General features: G+C 47.2%; 1 protein-coding gene across 1 annotated transcript; it reads left to right on the top strand.

The window, feature by feature from the left end:
• Positions 1 to 2,952: 2,952 nt before the first annotated feature.
• On the top strand, positions 2,953 to 23,718 carry LOC311123355 (signal peptide, CUB and EGF-like domain-containing protein 1; the record flags this gene model as incomplete). Its single annotated transcript, XM_084197625.1, has 9 exons — positions 2,953 to 3,157; positions 15,274 to 15,402; positions 18,280 to 18,396; positions 19,227 to 19,349; positions 19,545 to 19,664; positions 21,179 to 21,277; positions 22,703 to 22,819; positions 23,105 to 23,287; positions 23,524 to 23,718. Coding segments are annotated over 9 exons (1,288 nt in total), but the record flags the coding sequence as incomplete, so codon positions are not given.
• Between the last annotated feature and the right edge of the window lie 614 nt (positions 23,719 to 24,332).

The raw sequence follows: 24,332 nt of genomic DNA, 5'->3' as shown, positions 1-24,332 counted from the left end.
GAAGGGGGTTCAGAGGGGCTGTTCGGGGGTAGGTTGGGCATGTCCAGTACATCAATCACAGTGTGTTTGGGCGGGCGGCGGGTCTGTGTTCCTGTGTGCAGCCTTGCCCTGGGGGTGGGCGGGCCTGGCTCGTCAGAGCAGGAGAGGGGCTCTGAGCAGGACTCACGCTAATGATAGGGCCCATTGCTTTCAGTAGTATAAATCACTCTGACCCATTAACAGCCCCATACACACACAACAACGCACATACTCATGCACACACACGCACACACACACACACACACACACCTGAGTGGAAAGTTTGCAGGGGTCTGCTGCCGTACCCTACAGCACCCATCAGACAAGCTACACTATATATAAAAAAGTATGTGGACACCCCTTCAAATTAGTAGATTTGGCTATTTCAGCCACACTTGTTGCTGACAGGTGTATAAAATCGAGCACACAGCCATGCAATCTCCATAGCCTAACATTGGCAGTAGAATGGCCTTACTGAAGAGCTCAGTGACTTTCAACGTGGCACCGTCATAGAATGCCACCTTTCCAACAAGTCAGTTCGTCAAATTTCTGCCCTGCTAGAGCTGCTGTAATTGGTGTTATTGTGAAGTGTAAACGTCTAGGAGCAACAACGGCTCAGATGCGAAGTGCTAGGCCACACAAGCTCACAGAACGGGACCTCCGAGTGCTGAAGTGCGTACAAATTGTCTGTCTTCGGTTGCAACACTCACTACAGAGTTCCAAACTGCCTCTGGAAGCAATACCAGCACAATAACTGTTAGTCGAGAGCTTCATGAAATGGGTTTCCATGGCAGAGCAGCCGCACACAAGCCTAAGATCACCATGTGCAATGCCAAGCGTCGGCTGGAGTGGTGTAAAGCTACCTGTTTCAGCATGACAATGCCCCCGTGCACAAAGCGAGGTCCATACAGAAATGGTTTGTCGAGATCGGTGTGGAATAACTTGACTGGCCTGCACAGAGCCCTGACCTCAACCCCATCGAACATCTTTGGGATAATTTGGAATGCCAACTGCGAGCCAGGCCTAATCGCCCAACATCAGTGCCCAACCTCACTAATGCTCTTGTGGCTGAATGGAAGCAAGTCCCCGCAGCAATGTTCCAACATCTAGTTGAAAGCCTTCCCAGAAGAGTGTTATAGCAGCAAAGGGGGGACCAACTCCATATTAATGACCATGATTTTGGAATGAGATGTTCGACGAGCAGGTGTCCACATCCTTTTGGTCATCTAGTGTACCATGGAGATAGAGTATATCGCCTTCCCCTATTCCCTCTGTGTTTTACTTTTCTAGGAATTAGGTTCAGTATCCCAAAAAGTTATCTGCATGTCTATGAAACACACCAGTAGCCTCATTAAAGTAGAGCCATTTTGGCAATGACAGCTTCTCTGTGGTGGTAGAAACTTGCGACCATGCTGGCTCTCACAGCACCCACCTGCAATTTGCTTTTGCTGCAAACAGACGGCCATGTTGGATCAGCCCGCTGATGAGATGCCGTCAGTCCGTGACACTGCACTCATTGACAGTATTATGCTAATGCTGTGACCTCTAAAGCCAGACATGTTAGCTAGCCAGTCTAAAAGTGTTTATCCTCTTCCCTCCTCCCTTAAGGCAAGCACAGAACCTCTTTGCATTTAATGAGCTGGGAATAGGTTCCAGAGAGACAAGTGCACCATCTCTCATTTGCATACATGTCCATGTCCAAATAGCCAGAGCCATTTCAGCGTCTTCTGTCACCTTTAAAGGGATAGTTTGGGATTTTGGCTGAACTCGTGGATACCATTTTTATGTCTCTGTGTCCAGTATGAAGAAAGTTAGAGGTAGTTTCGCGAGCCAATGCTAACTAGCATTATCACTAGCTGTACCCAAAGACTTCCAGTCTTTGTGCTAAGCTAGTTAGCATTGCTCTCAAAACTACCTCTAACTTCCTTCATACAGGACGCAGAGACATAAAAATGGTATCCACGAGTTTGGGGAAGTAGATAAAGGGCTTCATTGTCAAAATCCCAAACTATCCCGTTAACTAAGCACATTCAACTGAGTCTTTTCCAGGAAATATCAGAAGCCTGCCAGACCCAAATAGTTATTCTGAAACTTTTCTTTATTAAATATAGTAGCCTATTATTGATCCACTTTCTAATAACAGTGTACAGTTTCACCGTCCTCAGCAGTATCTGACGCCCATTGGGGATTAGTGAGCTCAGCTTTCCTAAAGCAACAGTGGGCTGCTCAGGTGAAGTGGAGATGCCATTAGGTGCTGTTTGTTTTGGGGTTAGCTCAGGCAAAATATTCACAAGTCAGAGCAAACCTTATCTTGGCCACATACAATAACATTTTTCCTGGAGTCAAAATATACACATTCAGTCCTAGGTACTACTATTTGATCCCGCCACTAACTATATTTTAGATTCTCATGTTTTCTCTACTTAACCTTCAGTATCGTTTTTGACTAAATGTTTTCTTGTCATTTTTGGAAACAGGGCATACTTGTCTTAACTAGGCTACTGAGTTCCTCTCCTTATCAGCACATGTTGCCCATGAATCTCTTGTTTATATTTTGTAGAAATCTGTCTTTAATATTGGTCTACTAAGTGTTCCAATCAATTATGTTCAACAGAGAATCCAGAGTATGAGTTTATAATCGGTCTATGACCTGTCTATAACCTGTTTGTGGACAGTCTATGAAATTTCAACTGTGTACCGTCTCAAACCTGTCACTGGTCTGATGGATAACTAGAATGTCTTGACACGTGTTTAGTATTGTGGAAATTAAGTCTGAATGGGTATGATGAAAAAGCTATATACCCTGAATACATGACATCACCCTGTTGTGTATTTCTCCATTGTATGTAGCCTCTTCTCAACCCACCCATCATATCTTCAGTGTCAACTATTTCTCTCTTTTGGTCTTTTTGAATAGACCATTCTGCTCTTTAGATATGCGTACCAGTCAGTAGGTTAACACCCCTCCCCTACCCCCGCCCCTCCTCTCTTTTCTCCCACTGTATATTTTTGTTTTACCCAGAAACCTGTGCGGTGAACAATGGCGGCTGTGACCGGACGTGTAAGGACACGGCTACAGGGGTACGCTGCAGCTGCCCCGTGGGATTCACCCTGCAGCCAGACGGCAAGACCTGCAAAGGTCAGTGTATAGGTGTGTGTGTCCGTGTGTCCGTGTGTCTGTGTGTGCCCCTACTGTCCTCTACTGCTCTCCTCTGCCTCTTCTTTCCTTCCTCCTCCCTCTCCATGTGACGAGGGACTTTTACTCATGCCTTGATAGCACCCAACCCTTTAGTGTGCTCGTTTCATCTTGAGAACACACTGCTAGTGTTATTAAGAATGGAGACACATTCCGTATCAGGACTCGACCATATTTAGCCATTGTAACGCAATATGGGCAAAGGTTTGTGGTATTGAACGGTATTGAGTTGAGAGGATCCTTTGCGGAGGTGGTCCAGGGGTCTGGTATCTGTGGCTGGTATGAGTGGTATTTGAGTGATCTTTGGCCAAGACCAACCAACCCTGCGGCACCAAGTTCACTTCCCCTCCTCGAGTGGAGGAGAGAGAGGCTCCGGTCTCCGGCGCGGTCACAGGCAGTGCTGCTGTTGTTGTTGTTGATGTTACCGCTAAGCGTTTCCACTTCCGAAATTCTGCCTGTGACGTCAAAGACGGTGGCCCAGGCCCGACCGGGCTGCCACACAGACACAGTGGAAGTTATTATTTTAGCAGATAGTTGATTGAGGCTTGTCCCTAAACAAACAGGGCCGATGATGGTTCTGATCCCAGGGTCACCCTAAGGGAAAACACAGTGGTTCATGTGCAGTGGTATTGTTGGTATCAGGGATCATTGATATGTCTGAGGAACTGGAACACCGTGGTCTGGCTTGCATGAGACACACTTGGGTGCATCTCAAGAGTATAGTGGCTACTTTCTCTCCTCATCTCCACATCTCCTTTCCTTCATCTGCACTGATCTGAAGAAGAGACTGGGGAAGGTCAAACTAAAGGGCTAAGAGTTTGCCTAGGACTGTTGAGTTGAGTTGGTTCACATCAGAGTAGTTGAAGAAGAACTACACTGAGGATATGAGGAGTGCTGTTGCTTCGCTGCTCAACCCAACTCTGCACACATGTGACAAAGCGTGTTCGAGGAGGGGAACTGTTGTAGGAGTCGCCATAGGAACGACATGTAGGTTACAGGGCGGAGGCGGCAGTGACTCTTTATGTCCAATGTTGTGTATGTGTGTGTGTACTGTGTGCCCAAGTGTGTGTGTGTGTGTGTGTGTGTGTGTGTGTGTGTGTATTTCGTGTCAAGCAGTTTGAGAATGTGGCATGTAAGTGTGTGAATCCTGGAGCCGGGGCTGTCTGGCTGGCAGGCAGATGACGCGTCTGCAAACTTTGAGCTGTTTGAACAGTGAGGCCCACACTGCACTGTCTCTCTCTCACATACATATAGTATACACACACACAGCGCCACCCAGCTGTATAGTGGGGAGACACAACAGAGGGTGGTTACAGAGAGCATTAATACCTACCACCATCATATCTCCAGCATACATTTACATTTACGTCATTTATAGAGGATAGGCATATCGTTCATTCTCAGTTACAATTTAGTCATTTAGCAGACGCTCTTATCCAGAGCGACTTAGTTAGTGAGTGCATACATTATTTTTTATACTGGCCCCCCGTGGGAATCGAACCCACAACCCTGGCGTTGCAAACGCCATGCTCTACCAACTGAGCTACATCCCTGCCGGCCATTCCCTCCCCTACCCTGGACGAAGCTGGGCCAATTGTGCGCCGCCCCATTGGTCTCCCGGTCGCGGCCTGCTACGACAGAGCCTGGATTCGTACCAGGATCTCTAGTGGCACAGCTAGCACTGCGCTGCAGTGCCTTAGACCACTGCGCCACTCATGTCAGCTCTTTAGTTGAAGTGAGGCAGAGCATGGGGATAGTTTGGTTTCGTGGTCAGTGAAACCAGTTGATAATGATATATCGTAGAATTCTCTATGGCAACACCATTGTTTGCGAACAAAGTTAGCTGTGACTGGAATGGTCCAGCCCTGCATTGGTTGCAGTGTGAGAAAACATCTTGTCTGTCTGTCGCTCCAATGTCAAGTTCAAACCCCAGCAGCTTGTGTGAACAACTTCCACTCCAGTCTGTCTAGGCCTTTGATTTGTGTGCTTGACAGGACAACCAAGCCTTTATGGTGCAGGAAAATGAAAAGTTAGCCTCTCCTGTGTTTTCCGGGGGCGTGTTGAGTGGAGAAGATGGATAGAGCTGCAGTCCGGCTGTGTCCCGCCCAGATAATTTGGCTGAGTTAGGCCCCTGGGCTCCATAAATCCACCAGTGATTGACCTGATCTGAGCTGGAGCTGAGAGACAGTACAGACAGCAACACATCCATCACCCATCACCATCCATCAGCTGGGCATGAAGGGTGGAGGGACGGAGCAGGAAAACATGGAGGGAGCCATCTGCCACTGACTGCAAACACACACATACACACAACTACCTACGCGATAGATATGCACATGCAGGCACGCACACTTTAACCATACACTCGTCAGCGATCAATACACACATCCACACTGAATACACACACACAAGCACACACTCAAACATATTAGGAAGGAAAATACCATGCAATCATTGTTTTCCCATGTTGGTGTATTAATACCTGAACTCACTGAACTCACCCATCTTAACTGAACTATAAACTCTGAACTCCTCTCCAGTCTCCACCCAGCCAGCATTACTTCTGGCTGTCGCTGTCAGGGACAGATATCTCTCCCTGAGCCTAGGGCCCAGTCAGCCAGGGGTTTTATTGGTCATAAAATACATTTTATTCAGACCATTTCGACTGCCTGTCTGTCTCATGCTCCCTACTGGCAACTGGGGCTTGGCCACATATAGAACTCCCCACCTTGTCGCCATGCTGGCCCCTGCATGGACCAAAGCTTCCTGTAACCTTGGCAACAGCACACACAGATCTCCTGGTCTGTGACAGGTTATATGGGCTGACAGGGTCTTGGCTAAGCTAGCTGATATCACAACTGAGCTGACCCATAGCAGTGTAGTGTGTGACTGTGCTCTGCTGTCTAATATTGAAGATAGTCATATCGGGTTGTGGTGTGTTGTAACGTGCAGCTAGGCCTAGGGGGTAGAGGTGTTTTATAGCACAGAGATAGTGGGTAGTGGTGTGTTGTTAATGTATACAGAGTATTGGAGATAGCTGTTTTGTGGGGTTATTAGTTAGCGGGGAGGTAAATGTCATGCTGTGAGGTACTGTAGGTAGATCCCTCTGTCTCTCTGCTCTGTCTCTCTGTGTGCCAGACCCTGTGGGACGTGCACCGTCCTGCCCCCCCTAACATAATCATTTCAATATAAACTATTTAGGGCATGTTTAAATCCCAGGCGTCTGATAAACAGCCTTTCGTCTGCGCTGACAGACGAGACGGTTCCCTCGCTCCACGATGACAGACGCGCCAAAGGAAGGAGGCGTTTTTATCACAGGGCTCTCCTGCGGACGGAGGGAGAGACAGAGGGAAGAGGGGGAGAGGTGGAAGGAGAGAGGGAGAAGAAAAGTGATTTTGTGAACAGTTTCCAGATGTTTGATTAGAAGGTGCGTGTCGGGGGGTGAATGAGTTATATGTGTGTGTGTGTGTGGGTGTGTATGTGTGTTTACACATTTGCGTCATGTGCGTGTGTGAGTGTGTGTGGTCGGTGCAGGGCGACTGAGCTGCTCAGTGTGTGTATGGGCACCTGAGACACGTCCGCACTGGCCTGCATTCCTCTCCCCAGTACCAGCGAAAGCCTGTACACACACACATCCAGTAATCCAATCAAAGAGCCACTACAGTAGTCACCTAATACAGACAGGGAGAAACCAGGTGATAGGCTACAAACTCATTGGGTTATAAGGGGACATACTTTATGTGGCTAAGCTAATCACAGCCAATGAACTGTATCATAGTCAGCTTTCCCACCTACAACACCCACTAGCTTTTTGTCATAGCTTCACTATCACTTTGTGTCCTCAAAAGACTGGAAGCTGCTATACAGAGTCGATTCACAACAGACAAACTCCCCATAAACTCCTCCTCTGGCCCCACTCGTCCAGACAGAAAGCCTCCAGAAAGTACCAACGCTCTCAAAAGCCCACTATATTAACATGTCAGGCCCAGTAATCTCCAAAATAACACTCCTATCTCCATCACCTTACATGACTCAGCCTGGCCCAGCTCCGGCCTTCAACGGTTCCGGCTCTCCCTCCGTCAGGCTGGCGTCGGCCCGGCCTGCTGTTTTATTTTACTGTAGTGTTGCTCTTTACTGGAGTTGCTCTTGGCCCAGATGCGGCCCATAGAGCCTCTGTTATTAGACGGAGGAGAGTCTTTAGGGACAAAGCAAACAGAGCGGGCTGTTTAAATCCTCTGATAAATGCACTGCCGGCTCTGGCCCGAGCCTTCCGACGTCTCCCACATTAGCAGCCTGAGGTGGCCACACCGAGGTAAACACCGCTTTTTATGAACAGTAGATCCCCCTTCTCCCGTCCCCAAATTATTTGGACAGGTTCGGGTTTCCACAAATGTATAATGTTTAATTGCTTTTTACTGTCAATATTTTGTAAAACTACACAGTTTTCCCGAGGCGCGTACCTAGGCTACGCGAGCGCTCGTAGATAAGCCAGCAGCAGCAGCCAAAGAGCTTCCACATTCCTCATCTCTCTCTCACTCTCTCACTCTCTCTCCAATGGTTTTATCCCCGATGACTGCAGTTTATGTGACAATACAACCTTTATTTCCTCTTCTCTTTCTTTCTTTCTGTCTTTTTTGCTTGTGTTTTCTTGTTTCCTGTCTTGCTACCTCTCCCTCTGTCCTTTCTCCATCTACTATCTTTGTCTTTTGAGAGGACTGTTATCAACTCACCACACAAGCATCTTATGCAACAATGACCTTCCAGTTGATCCCTCTGAGTTCTAGTTACTGTATTGAGGTCAAGAGCCGGAGGTCAACGTTCAGGCATATTCTCATTACTGGTCGATTATCTATCCTACACTGTTGTTAATTACAACCGATCCTAATCGTCTGTTAAACCCTAAACCACCGTCACAAGGCTTTTCCTCTGCATCAGCTCAGGCCTCAGAGCAGAAATACAGTGCTCTGCTCTCATATCTCATATAGTGTTGGGTTTCTCACTGTAAACACAGCTCCTAGTGCTGCCTTGGGCCTACAACCTCCTATCTGAAGAGGAGTGAGGAGCATTAAGCGAGTGTGTTTGTTTCCCTTGGCCCAGGCGGATGTTAGCCCTTCTCATTTGGGCCTCAGCCGTCCCAGCAGCAGCAGCGTGCCAGTCAGCCAGTCAGTCAGCCAGTCAGTCAGTTAGCCAGTTAGTCAGCCAGTCAGTCAGTCAGCCAGTAGACAGTCAGCTAGTCAGTCAGTCAGTCAGCCAATAGCCAGTCAGTAGCCAGTCAGTCAGCCAGTAGACTGTTAGTAGCCAGTCAGTCAGCCAGTAGACTGTCAGTAGCCAGTCAGCCAACCAACCAACCAGCCAGTCAGTCAGTCAGTCAGTCAGTCAGTTAGCCAGCCGCTAGACAGTCAGCCAGCCAGTCAGTCAGTCAGTCAGCCAGCCAGTAGATAGTTAGACAGCCAGTCAGCCAGCCAGCCAGCCAGCCAGTAGACAGTCAGCCAGCCAGTCAGTCAACCAGTCAGTCAGACAGATGGCTGTAATAGATGGTAAATTCAGCGAGCATCAGGGCTCAGAATGGAACTATTGATCGCAGACGAAGCAGGGTATCGATCGAACCGGTGGTAAATGTCAAACAGGGATGGGAGATTGATGGAAGATGTGTGTGCGTACGTGCGTGTGTGCGTGTATGTGTGTATGTGTTGACAGATTGCACCCCTCTTCTCACACCCAGACACTTAGAGAGATTAAAATGATTCAATCACGGTGAGAAAGGAAGAGAGAGACAGAGATAGAGAAGGAAACAAAAAGAGATATCTGAAATGAGAGTCAGTTACAAGAGAGAAGGGGAGAGTGAGAGATAGATCAGTGGGCATAGAGAGTGGAAGATTGAATGAGTGAGAGAGTGAGTGACTGGGAAGGATGGAACATGAGACATCCCCATTCCTTCTCCACTCCATTCATTGCTCTCCTTTCCTTTCCATCCCCTTCTCCCTCCCCAGGTCTCCCCTACCACCTCCCCCCTCCCTGAGTGAGATCCTCATTATGGTACATCATATGTAGGAGAGCCTTAATGAGCTATGCCCTCGTTAATAGAGGCCTAACCACCAACTGGCCCCTGGCAGCCCAGATGTGTGTGCAATGCAATCACAGAGGTGCTCTCTCTCTCTCTGTCTCTCTCTCTCTCCATTCAAGTGGACAGATCAAGATGGACACTGCTCTCCCAGCATGTCTTATTCACACTTGTCACCAGACTACTCTATCTCTTCCTCTCCTTCCCACTCCTCTGTCTCACTTCCCCCCTCCTGTCACTCTTTGCTTTTCTCACTATCTCTTTGTTTCTCCTCTCTCACTCTCTCTCTCTCTCTCTCTCTCCCTCTCTCTCTTTCTTTCTCTCTCTCTCTCTCTCTCTCTCTCTCTCTCTCTCTCTCTCTCTCTCTCTTTCTCTCTTCCTCTCTCTCACACTCTTTCTATATCTCCCTCGCTCTCTCACACACACACACATACACACTCCCTCTCTGTCATTTACACACACAATTTCTCTCTCTCACACACAAGTGTTTTATCATTTCAAGATGTGTAGATGCTTAATGTATTTATGTAAGCTTGAAGCTTATTTAAGGGCTATTAAAGGTAATTATATAGGCCATTATTGGGCTCAGGCTTTTACAGAGTGGCCGTTAAGCGTGGGGAAATGTGGTGGCTATGCAATGCTATGCCAGTGGTTATGGCTGCCAGACTTACTGAATAATTAGGGATCTCTGTCTGTGTTGGGGAGTTTGGGCTGGGTAGGTTGGGGGTGATAGTGTTATACCTTCTGTAGACTTGTGGGCAATTGGCATCTGAGGGATGGCGGGGGAGGTGTGTGTGTGTGTGTGTGTGTGTGTGTGTGTGAGAGAGAGAGAGAGAGAGAGAGAGAGAGAGAGAGAGAGAGATGTGGAGAGAGAGAGGGGGTACACTCATAGAAAAAATGGTTCCAAAAGGGTTCTTCGGCTGGCCCCATAGGATAATCCTTTTTGGTTCCAGGTAGAACCCTCGGTTATAGATAGCACCTTTTTTTCTAAGAGTGGAGAGAGAGAGAGAGAGAGAGAGAGAATGTGTGTGAGAGAGAAGATCCCCTGTAGGGAGAAAGGTAGCCATCCCTCCTGTTTGAGATAGAGATCAGATCTGCTGTCGGCATGCCAAGGAAACGGAACTGGGAAATAGCCATGATTGATTTAAAATCCCCAGGGATTCTACTGCAGGGTAGAGCTGCCTGGGAGAACACAGCATGAGCAAGAAGAGAGGAAGAAATTAACAGAAAGTGGAGGAGATGGAAAGGGAAAGTTGAGAGGACAGAATAGAGAGAAAGAGGTCTTCTCTCTAACAAAGCAATCATCAAAAAGCAAATGATGATGGAAAAGGAGAGAAAGAAAGCAAGTGAATCTGTCAGTGTTGAGATCTCAGCTTTCGATGAGGTCATTGCTTGAGAGCACAGCTTTCGATGAGGTCATCGGTTCAGAGGGTCAGCCGTGAGACAGTACTGAGATGAGCGTCCATACCTGTCCTGTCCTGCTCTCCTAAAAACCCAACGCCCTATTCTCCACAGTCTGAGGAAAGCCAGATGTAGGATGATCCCCTTAAAGGCTGTTGACAAGACACACTGACATATTTACTACCTCTGACTGTAGTTGTAGTATGTATGCAAGTAGGAATGCCCTCAAACCACTGTATGGAATTTCACTGTACAGTGAGGTTGCACTGCACTTCAGCCTTGACGGAGAGGTTCCCTTATATCAGGATACATTCTTATAGGAAAACACAGGCCGTGACGTCTGAGGACTATTTTATTCATTTATATAACTCAACTGTATATATTTGCCTGACTTTATCTGACTAGGCTCGTTGCACGGTGGACTGACTATCAAAGGTAACAATGGAGACATGCAATATCTGACCGTCTTTCCTCCCCCTCTCTTCCTCTCCCTCCTCTCCTTCTCTCCTTTCTCTCCCCTCTCCTTTTCCTTCCTCTCCTACCCACTCCTCCTCCCCTCCTCCCCTCCTCTCCTCCTCCTCCTTCCCTTCTCCCCCCTGTCCTCCTCTTCCCCTCCTCCCCTCCGTTCCTCGCTTAGTTGAGTCTTCCCTGTGGTGTCTTGCTTGACTGACTCTCCAACTCAAAGGCTTAGGTGTTAATCCCCAGCAGTTTTCATCACTTAGAGCACCAATCAAAAAGGGCTTATTCCGTGTAATCTGCAATGCTATTGTCCTCTTCCTCCTCCCACCACTCTTCCACTTTCCTCCTCTTTCTTCCCCTACTTTTCTCCTCCTCCACTAAATCTACCTTCTTCCTCCACTTTCTTTCCCATCTCTTCCTCCTCCTCTTTCATCTCCTCCTTTCCTCCCTTGTTTAGAGTGGCATTGCCACTCCTCTCAGGAGGGAAATATACCCAATGACCCTCTGCAGGGTTCGGCTGAGGGCACATAGTTAGAAAGAGGAAGGGAGAGGAGAGGGAAGGGATGGAGTTAGGGGGGATATAGTGTGAAATCAGATCTCACCAGGCTTGAGGGTTGGCACGGCATGCACAGCCCCAGGGGATCCGGCTCGCTTATTATTCCTGATCTACGTCTCTGGATCGTCTCACACACCTGGGCCTTTATTCCACAGGGATTCAGGAAGACCTAGTCACATGGGCAGGAGGAGTGGGGAGGAGGGAGGAGGGGTAGATGGAAGTTATGAGAAAGTCAGTCAAACCCCTGGATGGTGTAAGCCTTTGGGGGTGAGGAAGGAAGGGAGGGGGGTGATTTTCAATTATGTATTCATTCAACACCCCCCCCCCCCCCCCTCTCTCTCTCTCTCTCTCTCTCTCTCTCTCTCTCAGACTCTCTGTCTCTCTGTCTCTCTCTCTGTCTCTCTCTCTGTCTCTCTCTCTCTCTCTCTCTGTCTCTCTCTCTCTCTCTCTGTTTCTCTGCCTCTCTCTATCTCTCTCTCCATCTCTGTCTCTGTCTCTCTCTCTCTGTCTCTCTCTCTCTGTTTCTCTGTCTCTGTCTCTCTCTCTGTCTCTCTCTCTCTGTTTCTCTCTCTGTATCTCTCTCTCTCCCTCTCTCTGTCTCTCTCTCTCTCTCTGTTTCTCTGTCTCTCTCTATCTCTCTCTCTATCTCTGTTTCTCTGTCTCTGTCTCTCTATCTCTCTCTCTATCTCTCTCTCTCTCTCGCTCGCTCTCTCTCTCTCTCTCTCTCTCTCACTCTCTCTCTCTCTCTCTCTCTCTCTCTCTCTCTCTCTCTCTCTCTCTCCTCTTCTCTAAGTCCTTGCATGGTGGGCTAGACAGTGTTGTGTAGAGCAGTAGTAGCAGGCTGTTCCATTAGTTCCAGGTAAAGAGCGTGTCATAGGATCAGACAGTAGAGTCTAGTGGAGGATCTCTCAACAAGCCCCCTGAGCCTGTACCATGCTGTCTGCTGCTGAGCACTGTGAAACTACCATTACAGTTGATACCATCACACACACAAATGCACACAAACGCAAGCGTGCACACACATGCTCACACACGTACAGTGGGGAGAACAAGTATTTGATACACTGCCGATTTTGCAGGTTTTCCTACTTACAAAGCATGTAGAGGTCTGTAATTTTTATCATAGGTACACTTCAACTGTGAGAGACGGAATCTAAAACAAAAATCCAGAAAATCACATTGTATGATTTTTAAGTAATTAATTTGCATTTTATTGCATGACATAAGTATTTGATACATCAGAAAACCATAACTTAATATTTGGTACAGAAACCTTTGTTTGCAATTACAGAGATCATACGTTTCCTGTAGGTCTTGACCAGGTTTGCACACACTGCAGCAGGGATTTTGGCCCACTCCTCCATACAGACCTTCTCCAGATCCTTCAGGTTTCGGGGCTGTCGCTGGGCAATACGGACTTTCAGCTCCCTCCAAAGATTTTCTATTGGGTTCAGGTCTGGAGACTGGCTAGGCCATTCCAGGACCTTGAGATGCTTCTTACGGAGCCACTCCTTAGTTGCCCTGGCTGTGTGTTTCGGGTCGTTGTCATGCTGGAAGACCCAGCCACGACCCATCTTCAATGCTCTTACTGAGGGAAGAAGGTTGTTGGCCAAGATCTCGCGATACATGGCCCCATCCATCCTCCCCTCAATACGGTGCAGTCGTCCTGTCCCCTTTGCAGAAAAGCATCCCCAAAGAATGATGTTTCCACCTCCATGCTTCACGGTTGGGATGGTGTTCTTGGGTTTGTACTCATCCTTCTTCTTCCTCCAAACACGGCGAGTGGAGTTTAGACCAAAAAGCTATATTTTTGTCTCATCAGACCACATGACCTTCTCCCATTCCTCCTCTGGATCATCCAGATGGTCATTGGCAAACTTCAGACAGGCCTGGACTTGCGCTGGCTTGAGCAGGGGGACCTTGCGTGCGCTGCAGGATTTTAATCCATGACGGCGTAGTGTGTTACTAATGGTTTTCTTTGAGACTGTGGTCCCAGCTCTCTTCAGGTCATTGGCCAGGTCCTGCCGTGTAGTTCTGGGCTGATCCCTCACCTTCGTCATGATCATTGATGCCCCACGAGGTGAGATCTTGCATGGAGCCCCAGACCGAGGGTGATTGACCGTCATCTTGAACTTCTTCAATTTTCTAATAATTGCGCCAACAGTTGTTGCCTTCTCACCAAGCTGCTTGCCTATTGTCCTGTAGCCCATCCCAGCCTTGTGCAGGTCTACAATTTTATCCCTGATGTCCTTACACAGCTCTCTGGTCTTGGCCATTGTGGAGAGGTTGGAGTCTGTTTGTTTGAGTGTGTGGACAGGTGTCTTTTATACAGGTAACGAGTTCAAACAGGTGCAGTTAATACAGGTAATGAGTGGAGAACAGGAGGGCTTCTTAAAGAAAAACTAACAGGTCTGTGAGAGCCGGAATTCTTACTGGTTGGTAGGTGATCAAATACTTATGTCATGCAATAAAATGCAAATTAATTACTTAAAAAAATCATACAATGTGATTTTCTGGATTTTTGTTTTAGATTCCGTCTCTCACAGTTGAAGTGTACCTATAATAGAAATGACAGACGTTTACATGCTTTGTAAGTAGTAAAACCTGCAAAATCGGCAGTGTATCAAATACTTGTTCTCCCCACTGTATATACACACACACAGCCATGCACACACACACACACAACGTGGGCACAGACACACACATGCCAAGAGGAAGAGAAAGAGCGATAAATAACTGAATAGAAAGACAGAATAATGAAACTGCATAAAGAAATGGTCTAGCAGCAGAAAAGAAACCACTGGTGAATGAGACTTCATTCATTATATCAGAGGTCTGAAAGAATTCAAAGAAAGAGTGAATGAATAAGAGAATGGAAGAGGCAGGTGAGTCCTGTAGGGAACAGCGATGGGACTCCCATAGGTTTGTTTGCTCTGGGCAAATATCTTCCCAGTGTTGTGACAATATGTGTGTGACTGAGGGCGGCTGCCCCACACTAGCACCCTGACACAGTGGTTACGACTTGTTGTGTGGATGGAAACCTACTCTACCACCACAACGCAGCACAGCCAGTGTTCATGTTGTCTTTCAGGCCTGCCAACTCCTGGCTTCTTCCTGTTAGCACAAATAAGAGCATTAGGAAAACCCCACTTCTCTCTGACTCCCCCTGTCTCACCCTTACTCTCACCCCGACTGCCTCCCCCCGTCCATAGAGACTCTCACAGAGGCTTAGAATAGATTTCCAAGGCATTAGTGAGGCCTTTTATTGGTCTGTTGTCTGCCAATTTGGAGATCTCCATCCCAGCATGGCAGTGGCTGTGTGGGAGAGAGTGCTAAAGGGGGAAGACTTTAGCACGGCAGAGTTATATACTGTGTGTGTGTGTGTGTGTGTGTGTGTGTGTGTGTGTGTGTGTGTGTGTGTGTGTGTGTGTGTGTGTGTGTGTGTGTGTGTGTGTGTGTGTATGTCTGTAAAAACCAGTATTGCCTATTGCCTTAGTGTATCTTTGACCTAATGCTCTCTCTCTCTCTCTCTCTCTCTCTCTCTCGCTCTGTCTCTTCCTCTCTCTCCTTATCTCCATACAGACATAGATGAATGCCAGGAGGCGTTCAATAATGGCGGCTGTGACCATTTCTGCAAAAACACGGTGGGCTCCTTCGAGTGCAGCTGCCAGAAGGGCCACAAGCTCCTCACTGACGAACGCACCTGCCAGGGTGAGTAGCCTACCTGACTGACAGCTGTCATACAATCATGTCTGATGCCGTAACAACGCTTTAAGACAGTTACCTTTGGAAACAGTGCCATCACTCCATGATCAGATCATGAAAGGATAGTGTCATGGAATAGGGACCATAGAAAAGGATATACTAGAATATACAGTTGGCCTAGTAGTTTCTATCATAAATCTCTATGATAGTAACTCACTCATGTGCTTTATGATCAGAGCAGGATCGTACATAGAATCAGAACAGGGGTTGGCCTACAAATCATTCACCTTGAATGACTTGTTATTACAATTGACTTGACATCCTCAAGTGGGTGTAATTTACTGTCAGCTGTATTAAGAAATTCTGCTTCTCTCTTCATATCTAATCCCTGGTTATGTTTGGAGGACGAATGCAGATTCCTCTATACAAGTCACAGCAAGAGAGACAGGAGAGGCAAACATCACAAATTATTTTATTAACAACAACACCCTGCAGTGTTTTTGTACCCGAACCAAAAACACCAAACAACTCTATTCCAGTGTGTGTGTGTGTCATATTAAACATCAACACTGTCATATTAAACACTAAAATATCTGCCGACAAACAGTTTACACAACTCCATACACGCCAATAACACACTCAGCCTGGGTGTGTGCTGATGGGAGGAACACACACACAGACACACACACACACACACACTGACACGCTCCTTCCCCCCATCAGCTTACCTGACTGTAAACTAAGCTTCCGTGTCCAACAACGCAGGTTGTTCCATCTGCTAACAAGTGGTATTTTTATTCAGATTTTTATTTTTAACTTTTATTTATTTAATGTTTTAATTCTTTCCATGCTGGTAAGCTCTTCCAGGGAAAATAGCTCCTGGTAATACGTGTCTGAGAAGAGCTAGCTACAGCTATGCCAGGTTCCTCCTGAGAGAGAAAGGGAGGGGAAGAGAAAGAGAGAGAGTCTTCAGGCAGCCCCTATGCCTGTACAAGGACAGGGGTGATGGAGAATGGGGTGTGCAATAATCATCAGGAACATAAAGACTCCCAACAGGTAGCTGTATTAAACCAATACAGTAGAGGTCAATAGGACAGAGGGAGTAGAGATGTAGCTTTACAGACACAGGATGGTTATTCAGAGGGAATAGACAGATTGGTTGGGGTTTTAATAAACAGGGACACTAACCTTGGGTGTGTTACACCCTACCCCCACAAGCAGACAGACACCTGCACATCAGCCAAGCCAACAACAGGCACCTCTCTGTGAAATGAGATTATACAGCAGCACCTCTCTCAAGTCATTCCAGTGCTGCACGGTGGCTGTGGTTGTGGTCTGATGCTAGTTTAATTAATCGGGTATGCTAAGCTAACCCTAGCCCATCATATAGACAGTTGCCCGGAGGACTGTAGCAAAGCAGCCCAGCAGCCAACAGAAGCCAGGCCTCAACAACTTCCTCCTCATGACAAACTTTATCATAACACACTGTATTTTTAGCCCCTGTAAATCTCCACAGCCCAGATGACTTTGTATTGAAATAGTCCAGGTGAGTTGGAGACGATGGACTGAAGTAATGCTGTTGTTACTGTCAGCCACCCAAATATGTCATGACATCTTTCTCACTCAAATAAAATAAAACAATTATAAACCAAATCCAGGGCCTGCATTTGCAAAGTGTCTCAGAGTAGGAGTGCTGATCTTGGATCAGTTTGGCCTTTTAAGTCACAATGAATATGATTAAACTGATAGGGGGGACCTGATCCTAGATCAGCACTCCTACTCTGAGATGCTTGATACTGTACATACAGGCCCTGCTCCTGACCACAGTGAGTTGGTCTGATCTATCCCAGGCCTGGGCTGGAGGGCTGGACTGAAGGACTGAATTGGATCTGGAAGTCCCCACTGAGAAGACCTCTTGGGGTTGTTTAGTGAGCAGAGTTCTGGTTTGTTTTCCACTCTGAACTCCAGGCTGATTAATGGACTGGTCTTATTAGCTGTGGCTGAATAATGGGTGTTTGTGTGGAGAAGAGCCGAGGAGAGTAATATCTAAGAATGACTCATATATCAGCTTGTTGGTTTCTCAAGAGGAAGGAGGCAAACATGCTCTCTGCTACAACCAAGGAAAATGACTTAATTGTCAATGTCTGTGTATTGCATGTGTGTGTATCTCAGCTCTTTGTGGCTGTAATTGTAGTCCTGCACTAGTCTAAACTAACCTTTACCATGATTATAGGCATGTCTATATGTTGTGTGGGAGTACACAGATCAGTGTGTGTGTGTTTATGCGTGTGAATCTTGAGCAACCAACCTGACGTCCTTACTGACACACACCCTGTAAGTCTGTCACTGTTTAGACTCCCACCCACATAACAAGGCTGAATGTACACTGTTATTCCAGACAGAAGATTTTGAAATGCTCCTGCAGTGTCCAGTCCACCAGCCCCCACTCCACGCACACACACTGTCTCATCACTGACAGTTCACAGTTCAGATGTGTTGTCCTTTTAGTGGAAATTCCTCTTCACAGCTTCTAGCAATCTAAACAAAAGACAGTTCAAAGAACTCCCCATAGTGAAACTCAATACATTCAATATCCAGTATACTGTACTGAGAATATGGATGTTAACTCTGTCCTAATCTTAGCATGTTATACTGTTGTCAGTCCTTGGTGAAGGCATGGTCAGAGTGACTCATGGCAGCATCTCAAATGGCACCCTATTCACTAGGAGCCCTGGTCCAATGTAGTGCACTATATAGGGAATAGGGTGCCATGGTGCTCTAGTCAAAAGTAGTGCTCTATATAGGGAATAAGGTGCCATTTTGGAGAGACCCCATGTGTAAACAGTTGTATTACATATGTTCTGTGTTTCTCCTCTATCGCAGATATTGACGAGTGTTCCTTTGAGAGGACCTGTGACCACACCTGCGTCAACTACCCTGGCAGCTTCGAGTGTGTCTGTCAGGAGGGATATACTCTGTACGGCCTCACACACTGCGGAGGTGAGTATGACACAGACATGCATGGGATTGCACGCTCACACGCACATACACACTCATACACACAAACATACACACATACTGTACACACACTCACACACACAAACATGCACACACACACGTGCAGGCAGACACACACACACACACACACACTTAGAAAGACATGGGAAAGAGTTAGACAGACGGGTAGCTAGGGAGAGGCACAGATAGAAAGGAATTGACTGACACAAAGTGAGAAGCCCTGAGAGACTGACAAGGAGAAAGAGTGAGTGAGAAAGAAATAGAGTGAAGGGGAGAGAGAGAGAAATAGAAAAAGAGAGAGTTTTTTTATTGTGTGTGTTGGTGAGGGGTAACTGAGCACGTCAGCACAGCAGACGGCTGCTGCTGAAAACACATTCACACCTCAGTTCACTGAATAACTCTCTGTACCTGCGTCCCTGCCTCAGGGCATTTGTGTGTGTGTGTTGTACCTGTCACACACATGTCATGCGGAGGCGGTAGGTTTGACGGGTGTGTGTGTGTGTGCTGTGATCCCACTTCACTTGGCCCTGTCTGGCTGACAGCCATGTTCTTCAGTGGTAGACTAAACAGGCCACTGTCTAAAGGGCGTTCCATTAGCAGTCAACACATACTAGTCAGTCAGATATAGAGCACGGAGAAGACATGGGCTGTCTGTCTCACACTGATGACATCACACACTCACTCATAGCACAGGCTCTGTCTGATGATGTCACTCTGAACTGTGATGATACTCAACCACATACACACACACACACACACACACACACACACACACACACCCTCTGACTGTATTCTATGTGGATGTGTCTCAGACATAGATGAGTGCAGCATTAACAACGGGAGCTGTGAGCACAGCTGTGTGAACACACAGGGAGGCTATGAGTGTCTGTGTCCACCTGGTCAGAAGCTCCACTGGAACAGGAAGGACTGCATCAGTAAGGACCTAAACATCTACTCTGTGTGTGTGTGTGTTTTCTATAGACATAGGAGAGTGTGTGTGTGTGTGTGTGTGTGTGTGTGTGTGTGTGTGTGTGTGTGTGAGTGCGTGCGTGCGTGCGTGTGTGTGTCATAATTTTTGTGCTGTGACGGGTCGTGGTTGTCATGGTGATGTGACCCTCTATGTTCCTCAGAGGCGGTGAAGTGTTTGCCCAATGGGAAGCCAGCGCCGCGCGCCCAGCTCAGCTGTGACAAGAGAGGCGGGGTGGAGGTGTGCTCGCTTTCCTGCCCTTCCAACGCACTCTTCCTCGCAGGTACGTGGCTCAATCCTACACACCCCAACACACACACCTGGCAGCAAAGAGGAACTGTTTTACTCATACCAAAGACCAAACCTTCACTCTTTCTTCCCAGAAGAATCCTAGCCTTTAGCCTTGACTCCCCCCAATATGCCATCTACACTCCCTAAAGTACATTAATCCTCTACCTTCTCTGACCTGGACTGGTCTGGTGAGGTTTAGTCCGATGCGCTAGTCTTCAGCTGACTTTTATCAATGACCAATGCCTGTGTAGCCACTCCATACTCTCTGCTGCCCTCTAGAGGTCAAGGCCAGTCCTCACACTGCTCTCCATTCAAGCAGAGCTCCACTGAAAGTTTCCCAGTTGAATGAAGGACTCAGATTAAGGCCTAATCTATCTACCTACCTATCTCAGTCACCGGCCATCAGGGTGCATTTCAGCTAAATGTCTCAGTATTTCACTCAGTCAGTGATTTTGTCTGGTGTTGCCCCTGAGGCTATAAAGGGCTATAAAGCTATTGGCTGTCAATGCAGGCACCCTGGTCCTTCTGCGAATGTGCTTAACACAGACGGAACATCTGTAAAACAATTACATTCTTTAATCGGGCCTGCCATATTTCCATTAGGACTGCTTTGAGTAGACCCCTGCTCCGTTTGGCTTGGCTGCTGTAGTGTGAGACTGATGGATAGCTCTCAAACACAAAGTGAAATAATAGTGCTTTTCTATCTTTCTGGAGAATGTCTTCATTTGGGGGAGAAGGAAAGCTTTTAAATTCTTGTTTCTTCATCAGTCATCTCCCGCTTTATGAGCTCTGAAGTCTTCATCCCTCATTTCTGACTAAATATGCGTGTGTGTTTGTGTGTGTGTGTGTGTGTGTGTGTGTGTGTATGTGTGCGTGTGTACGTGTGTACGTATGTGCGTGAACATTCATGAATGAGCATAGATCTGTCATTCGGTAAATAATTTTTCTCCATCCCTCAGGAAATGTGTATGTATGCTTGTGTGTGTGTGTGTGTGTGTGTGTGTGTGTGTGTGTGTGTCTGAGGTGTGCGTGAGTGTGTTTTATTTTATGGCAGACTTCATATGGCAGTCTCCTGTAGCTCTTAAATATTAGGGAAAGTGAGGCCATAGAAAACGAATAAAAGTATTTTACTCCTCCGTACTCCATCAGAACCTCAACTAGCCAAGAGAAACACACACTGCCATCAGATGGCTAGCACACACACACACACACACACACACACACACACACACACACGCACACACACACCCCTCCCCCAGACGGTTAGCGGAGCAGGGAGATTGGGTCACACTGCTCCTCAGACGGGCCCCTCTATCACTTTGACAGCAATCCCATATTTCCTCAAGTCCCATGTCACCCTGTCCCTCAGGGCTGTGGGTTTAATAGCCATAAACAAGTCAACCAGTGGCAGAAGACAGGGATACTGCACGCAGAGCTGGTCTAAATGGATTGACCTTGGGTGGACAGGGTTGTAACTGACATGTATTTGTGTTTGTGTCCCACCAGACTCTGAGAACAGCTACACACTAAGCTGTGGTGTGCCGGTGCAACCTGGGAAGGCACCACAGAAGAAGAACACCACCACCGCCCTGCTCACCTGTGCAGGTATGCAATGCATTATGGGACCTGTAGTCAGAGATGTCAAGCTTTGTTCAATATAAAGATATTTAACCATACCACTTAAAATAAAACACACACTTACAGTGAGATCAGGGTCTCGCAGCTCAGTCATGACCTTTTGACGTCGATGCAGTTGTCATCTTTTCATTTCTCCCCATGTCGGTGGGTTTAAATTCCTCAATTTCTTCATTCCCTCCATCGGAATCTTCACTCCCCTGCCTTTGGTGCTTGCCATATCGTCACTCCTATATTTCCTTCAGCACTCTGTAGATTTTGGACAGGGAGAGGGCCCTCGCACGGCCAGAGGAATGCACTGAGAGAGAGAGAGAGAGAGAGAGAGAGAGAGAGAGAGAGAGAGAGAGAGAGATGGAGATGGAGAGATAGAAAGACCCAGAGAGAGGTGGAAAGGGAGATGGAGAGTGTGTGTGTGAGAGAGAGAGAGAGAGAGAGAGAGAGAGATGGAGAGATAGAAAGACCCATCCAACCATCTGGCTGGGGGTGTGAGTGTTAAGTGATATGAAATACAGCTCACCTCAGAGCGCCAATCCTGGACTGTTCCCTAAGAATCTCACAGCTCCCCCGGACATATGGTTCGCTTACGGTTCATCTACGGTCTCATCACGGTCTATAATTTCACGCTCTGATAACGGAAGTGGCAGATGATGATGACGGTTACGATGATGAGGGTGGTGATGATGATGATGATGGTTACGATGAGGATGAAGACAGATTTATGTTGTGTCCCAAACCACAGACAGCTCAGTCCATTCAGCACCTCTGCTCTACAGCAGCAAACTGGAGCCAGTGGTGTCCTGGTGAGCATGCTGTTAATGGTTCATGGACAGAACCACACACACAGCCCCTCTATGGCCTCTCACTGTGCTGTGTGTTTACCTGGCTCCGCTCTCAATGTCCCTCTTCACACACCGTACCCATAACCACATACACACACACTCTCTGACCCTTGTGTGTCTCCAGCACCTCGTTAAAAGGACAGCCATCCCAACCACCCAACACATGACCGACAAACAGACACAAACACACACATTCCGTCTACCTTCCGTCTACCGTCTACCTTCCTCCCTTTTGGACTGCTAATCACCGTGACGATGTGGGTTTTGGTTTTGCCATATTGCCGGAGAGACAGACAGAGCGTGATGAAGCATTTGGCTGTGTTAGTTCCTCTCTGACCTAAACTTCACCTCAACCAGGGAACACCAATAAAGGTGGCCTGGAGATGCCCTCTAAAGTGTGTGATCATATTCCATGGGCAGTAGACTATCTTCAGGGCCAGGAGTTGGTCAGGTGATCAGGATAAAACTCCTGTCCGTAATTATGATGTTATTCATAGGATGTCAAAAGGTTATTCATTAGTGTATGTTTCTGTCTTTCTCCTTTATGTAAATGAAGATACATTACCCCCACCCATCAAGCAGAAGGCCCGCTTCAAGATCAAAGATGCCAAGTGTCACCTGAGACCCAGGAACAAGGAAAAACACAGAGAGACATCCAAGCCGAGCCTGCAAGGTAAATCCTGCTACTCCTAACTGACTGTACAAACTGTACTGTATAACACATGCTACTCCTAACTTAGAGTGTACAACATCAAGTAATATAGACTGAACTAAGACTAAGAAGGTATACATGATGCAAGATACTGTAGCAGTAATGTAACCGACAGTTAGATGTGTCCTGAGCTGTACCCTTACACCTGCCATAAATCCGAAACAATCAATACTAAACAATGAACAACAGCATCCTATCAACTTCCTCTCCTTATCTTCTTCCTCATCCTCCCCCTCTTCTTCTCAGGGGGTCCGCTCCCCTGTACTGATGACTGCCAGGTGACCTTTGTCAATCTGAAGTGTGACTCATCTAAGAAGCGGCGCCGTGGACGCAAGTCCCCTTCCAAAGAGGTTTCCCACATCACAGCTGAGTTTGAGATGGAGATGAAGGAGGAGGAAGCCTCAGGTCAGTGTGACTGTGCAACCTCAGGTCAGTGTGTGTATGTGTGTGTGTGTGTTGATTGCATATACTCCACATTTTAGACTTATGTAACCTGTATATGGGTGTGAGTAATTTGAGTTTGATGTTATATGGAGTGTGTGTGTGCTTGTGTATTCCTTTCCCCAGACTTGTGTAACGTGGACTCTGTGTATTTGTTGTGTGTGTGTGTTGTGTATGTTGTGTGTGTGTGTGTGTATACTGACTGTGTGTATTCCTCTCCCCAGACTCGTGTAACGTGGCATGTGTGAGGGAGCGTATGAAGCAGAGGTTACAGAGTGCCATGCGGACCCTGAGGAAGTCCATCAACAAGCAGCAGTTCTACATCCAGTTCTCTGGTACTGAGTACGAGGTGGCCCAGAAACCTGCCCTGCACGCTGAGCAATGCAGCACCGGACAGGTCTTACGGGACGGCAAGTGTGGTGAGCATCCTGTGCAAGACATCCTGGGATATGGAGTTGTTGTAGCTTACTGTTCCATATACAGGTAACTGCCAAAATAAAGAAAACACTTGAGTAAATTAGGGATACAAAGTATATTGAAAGCAGGTGCTTCCATACAGGTGGGGTTCCTGAGCAATTCCTAAACAATCAATATCCCATCATGCTTAGGGTCATGTACAAAAATGCTGGGCAGGCTGCCCATTATTTTGGCTGCCATGGCTATGCCCCCATAGGATGACAATGCCTCCATCCACAGGGTACGAGTGGTCACTGGATGGTTTGATGAGCATGACAACGATGTAAAGCCTATGCCATGCCAGTCTCAGTCACCAGATCCTAACCCTAACCCAATGGTGAAGGTGCATAAAGATGGCGGTCCCCATGTACTTACCACAAATACCTTGTTTGCTCAGTTCGCCGAATTGTACATTGCTCTCCATTACTCTTTTTTCGTATCAGTATATGCCTACCTGATCCCAATTCTAGCTCCAAGACGGCGGCAATTTGAAAAACCGAAAAAGTTGATTGTGCTGATTTACTATCACATTGAACCATGTCGTGCGCCGTAGTTTAAGAACTCTGTGGGTAGTGCT

Source organism: Coregonus lavaretus, assembly GCF_964263955.1.
Source record: "Coregonus lavaretus genome assembly, contig: HAP1_SCAFFOLD_7832, whole genome shotgun sequence".
Lineage (NCBI taxonomy): Eukaryota > Metazoa > Chordata > Actinopteri > Salmoniformes > Salmonidae > Coregonus > Coregonus lavaretus.
Note: the sequence above shows the minus strand (reverse complement) of the source record. Positions and strands in the feature narration are given on the sequence as shown.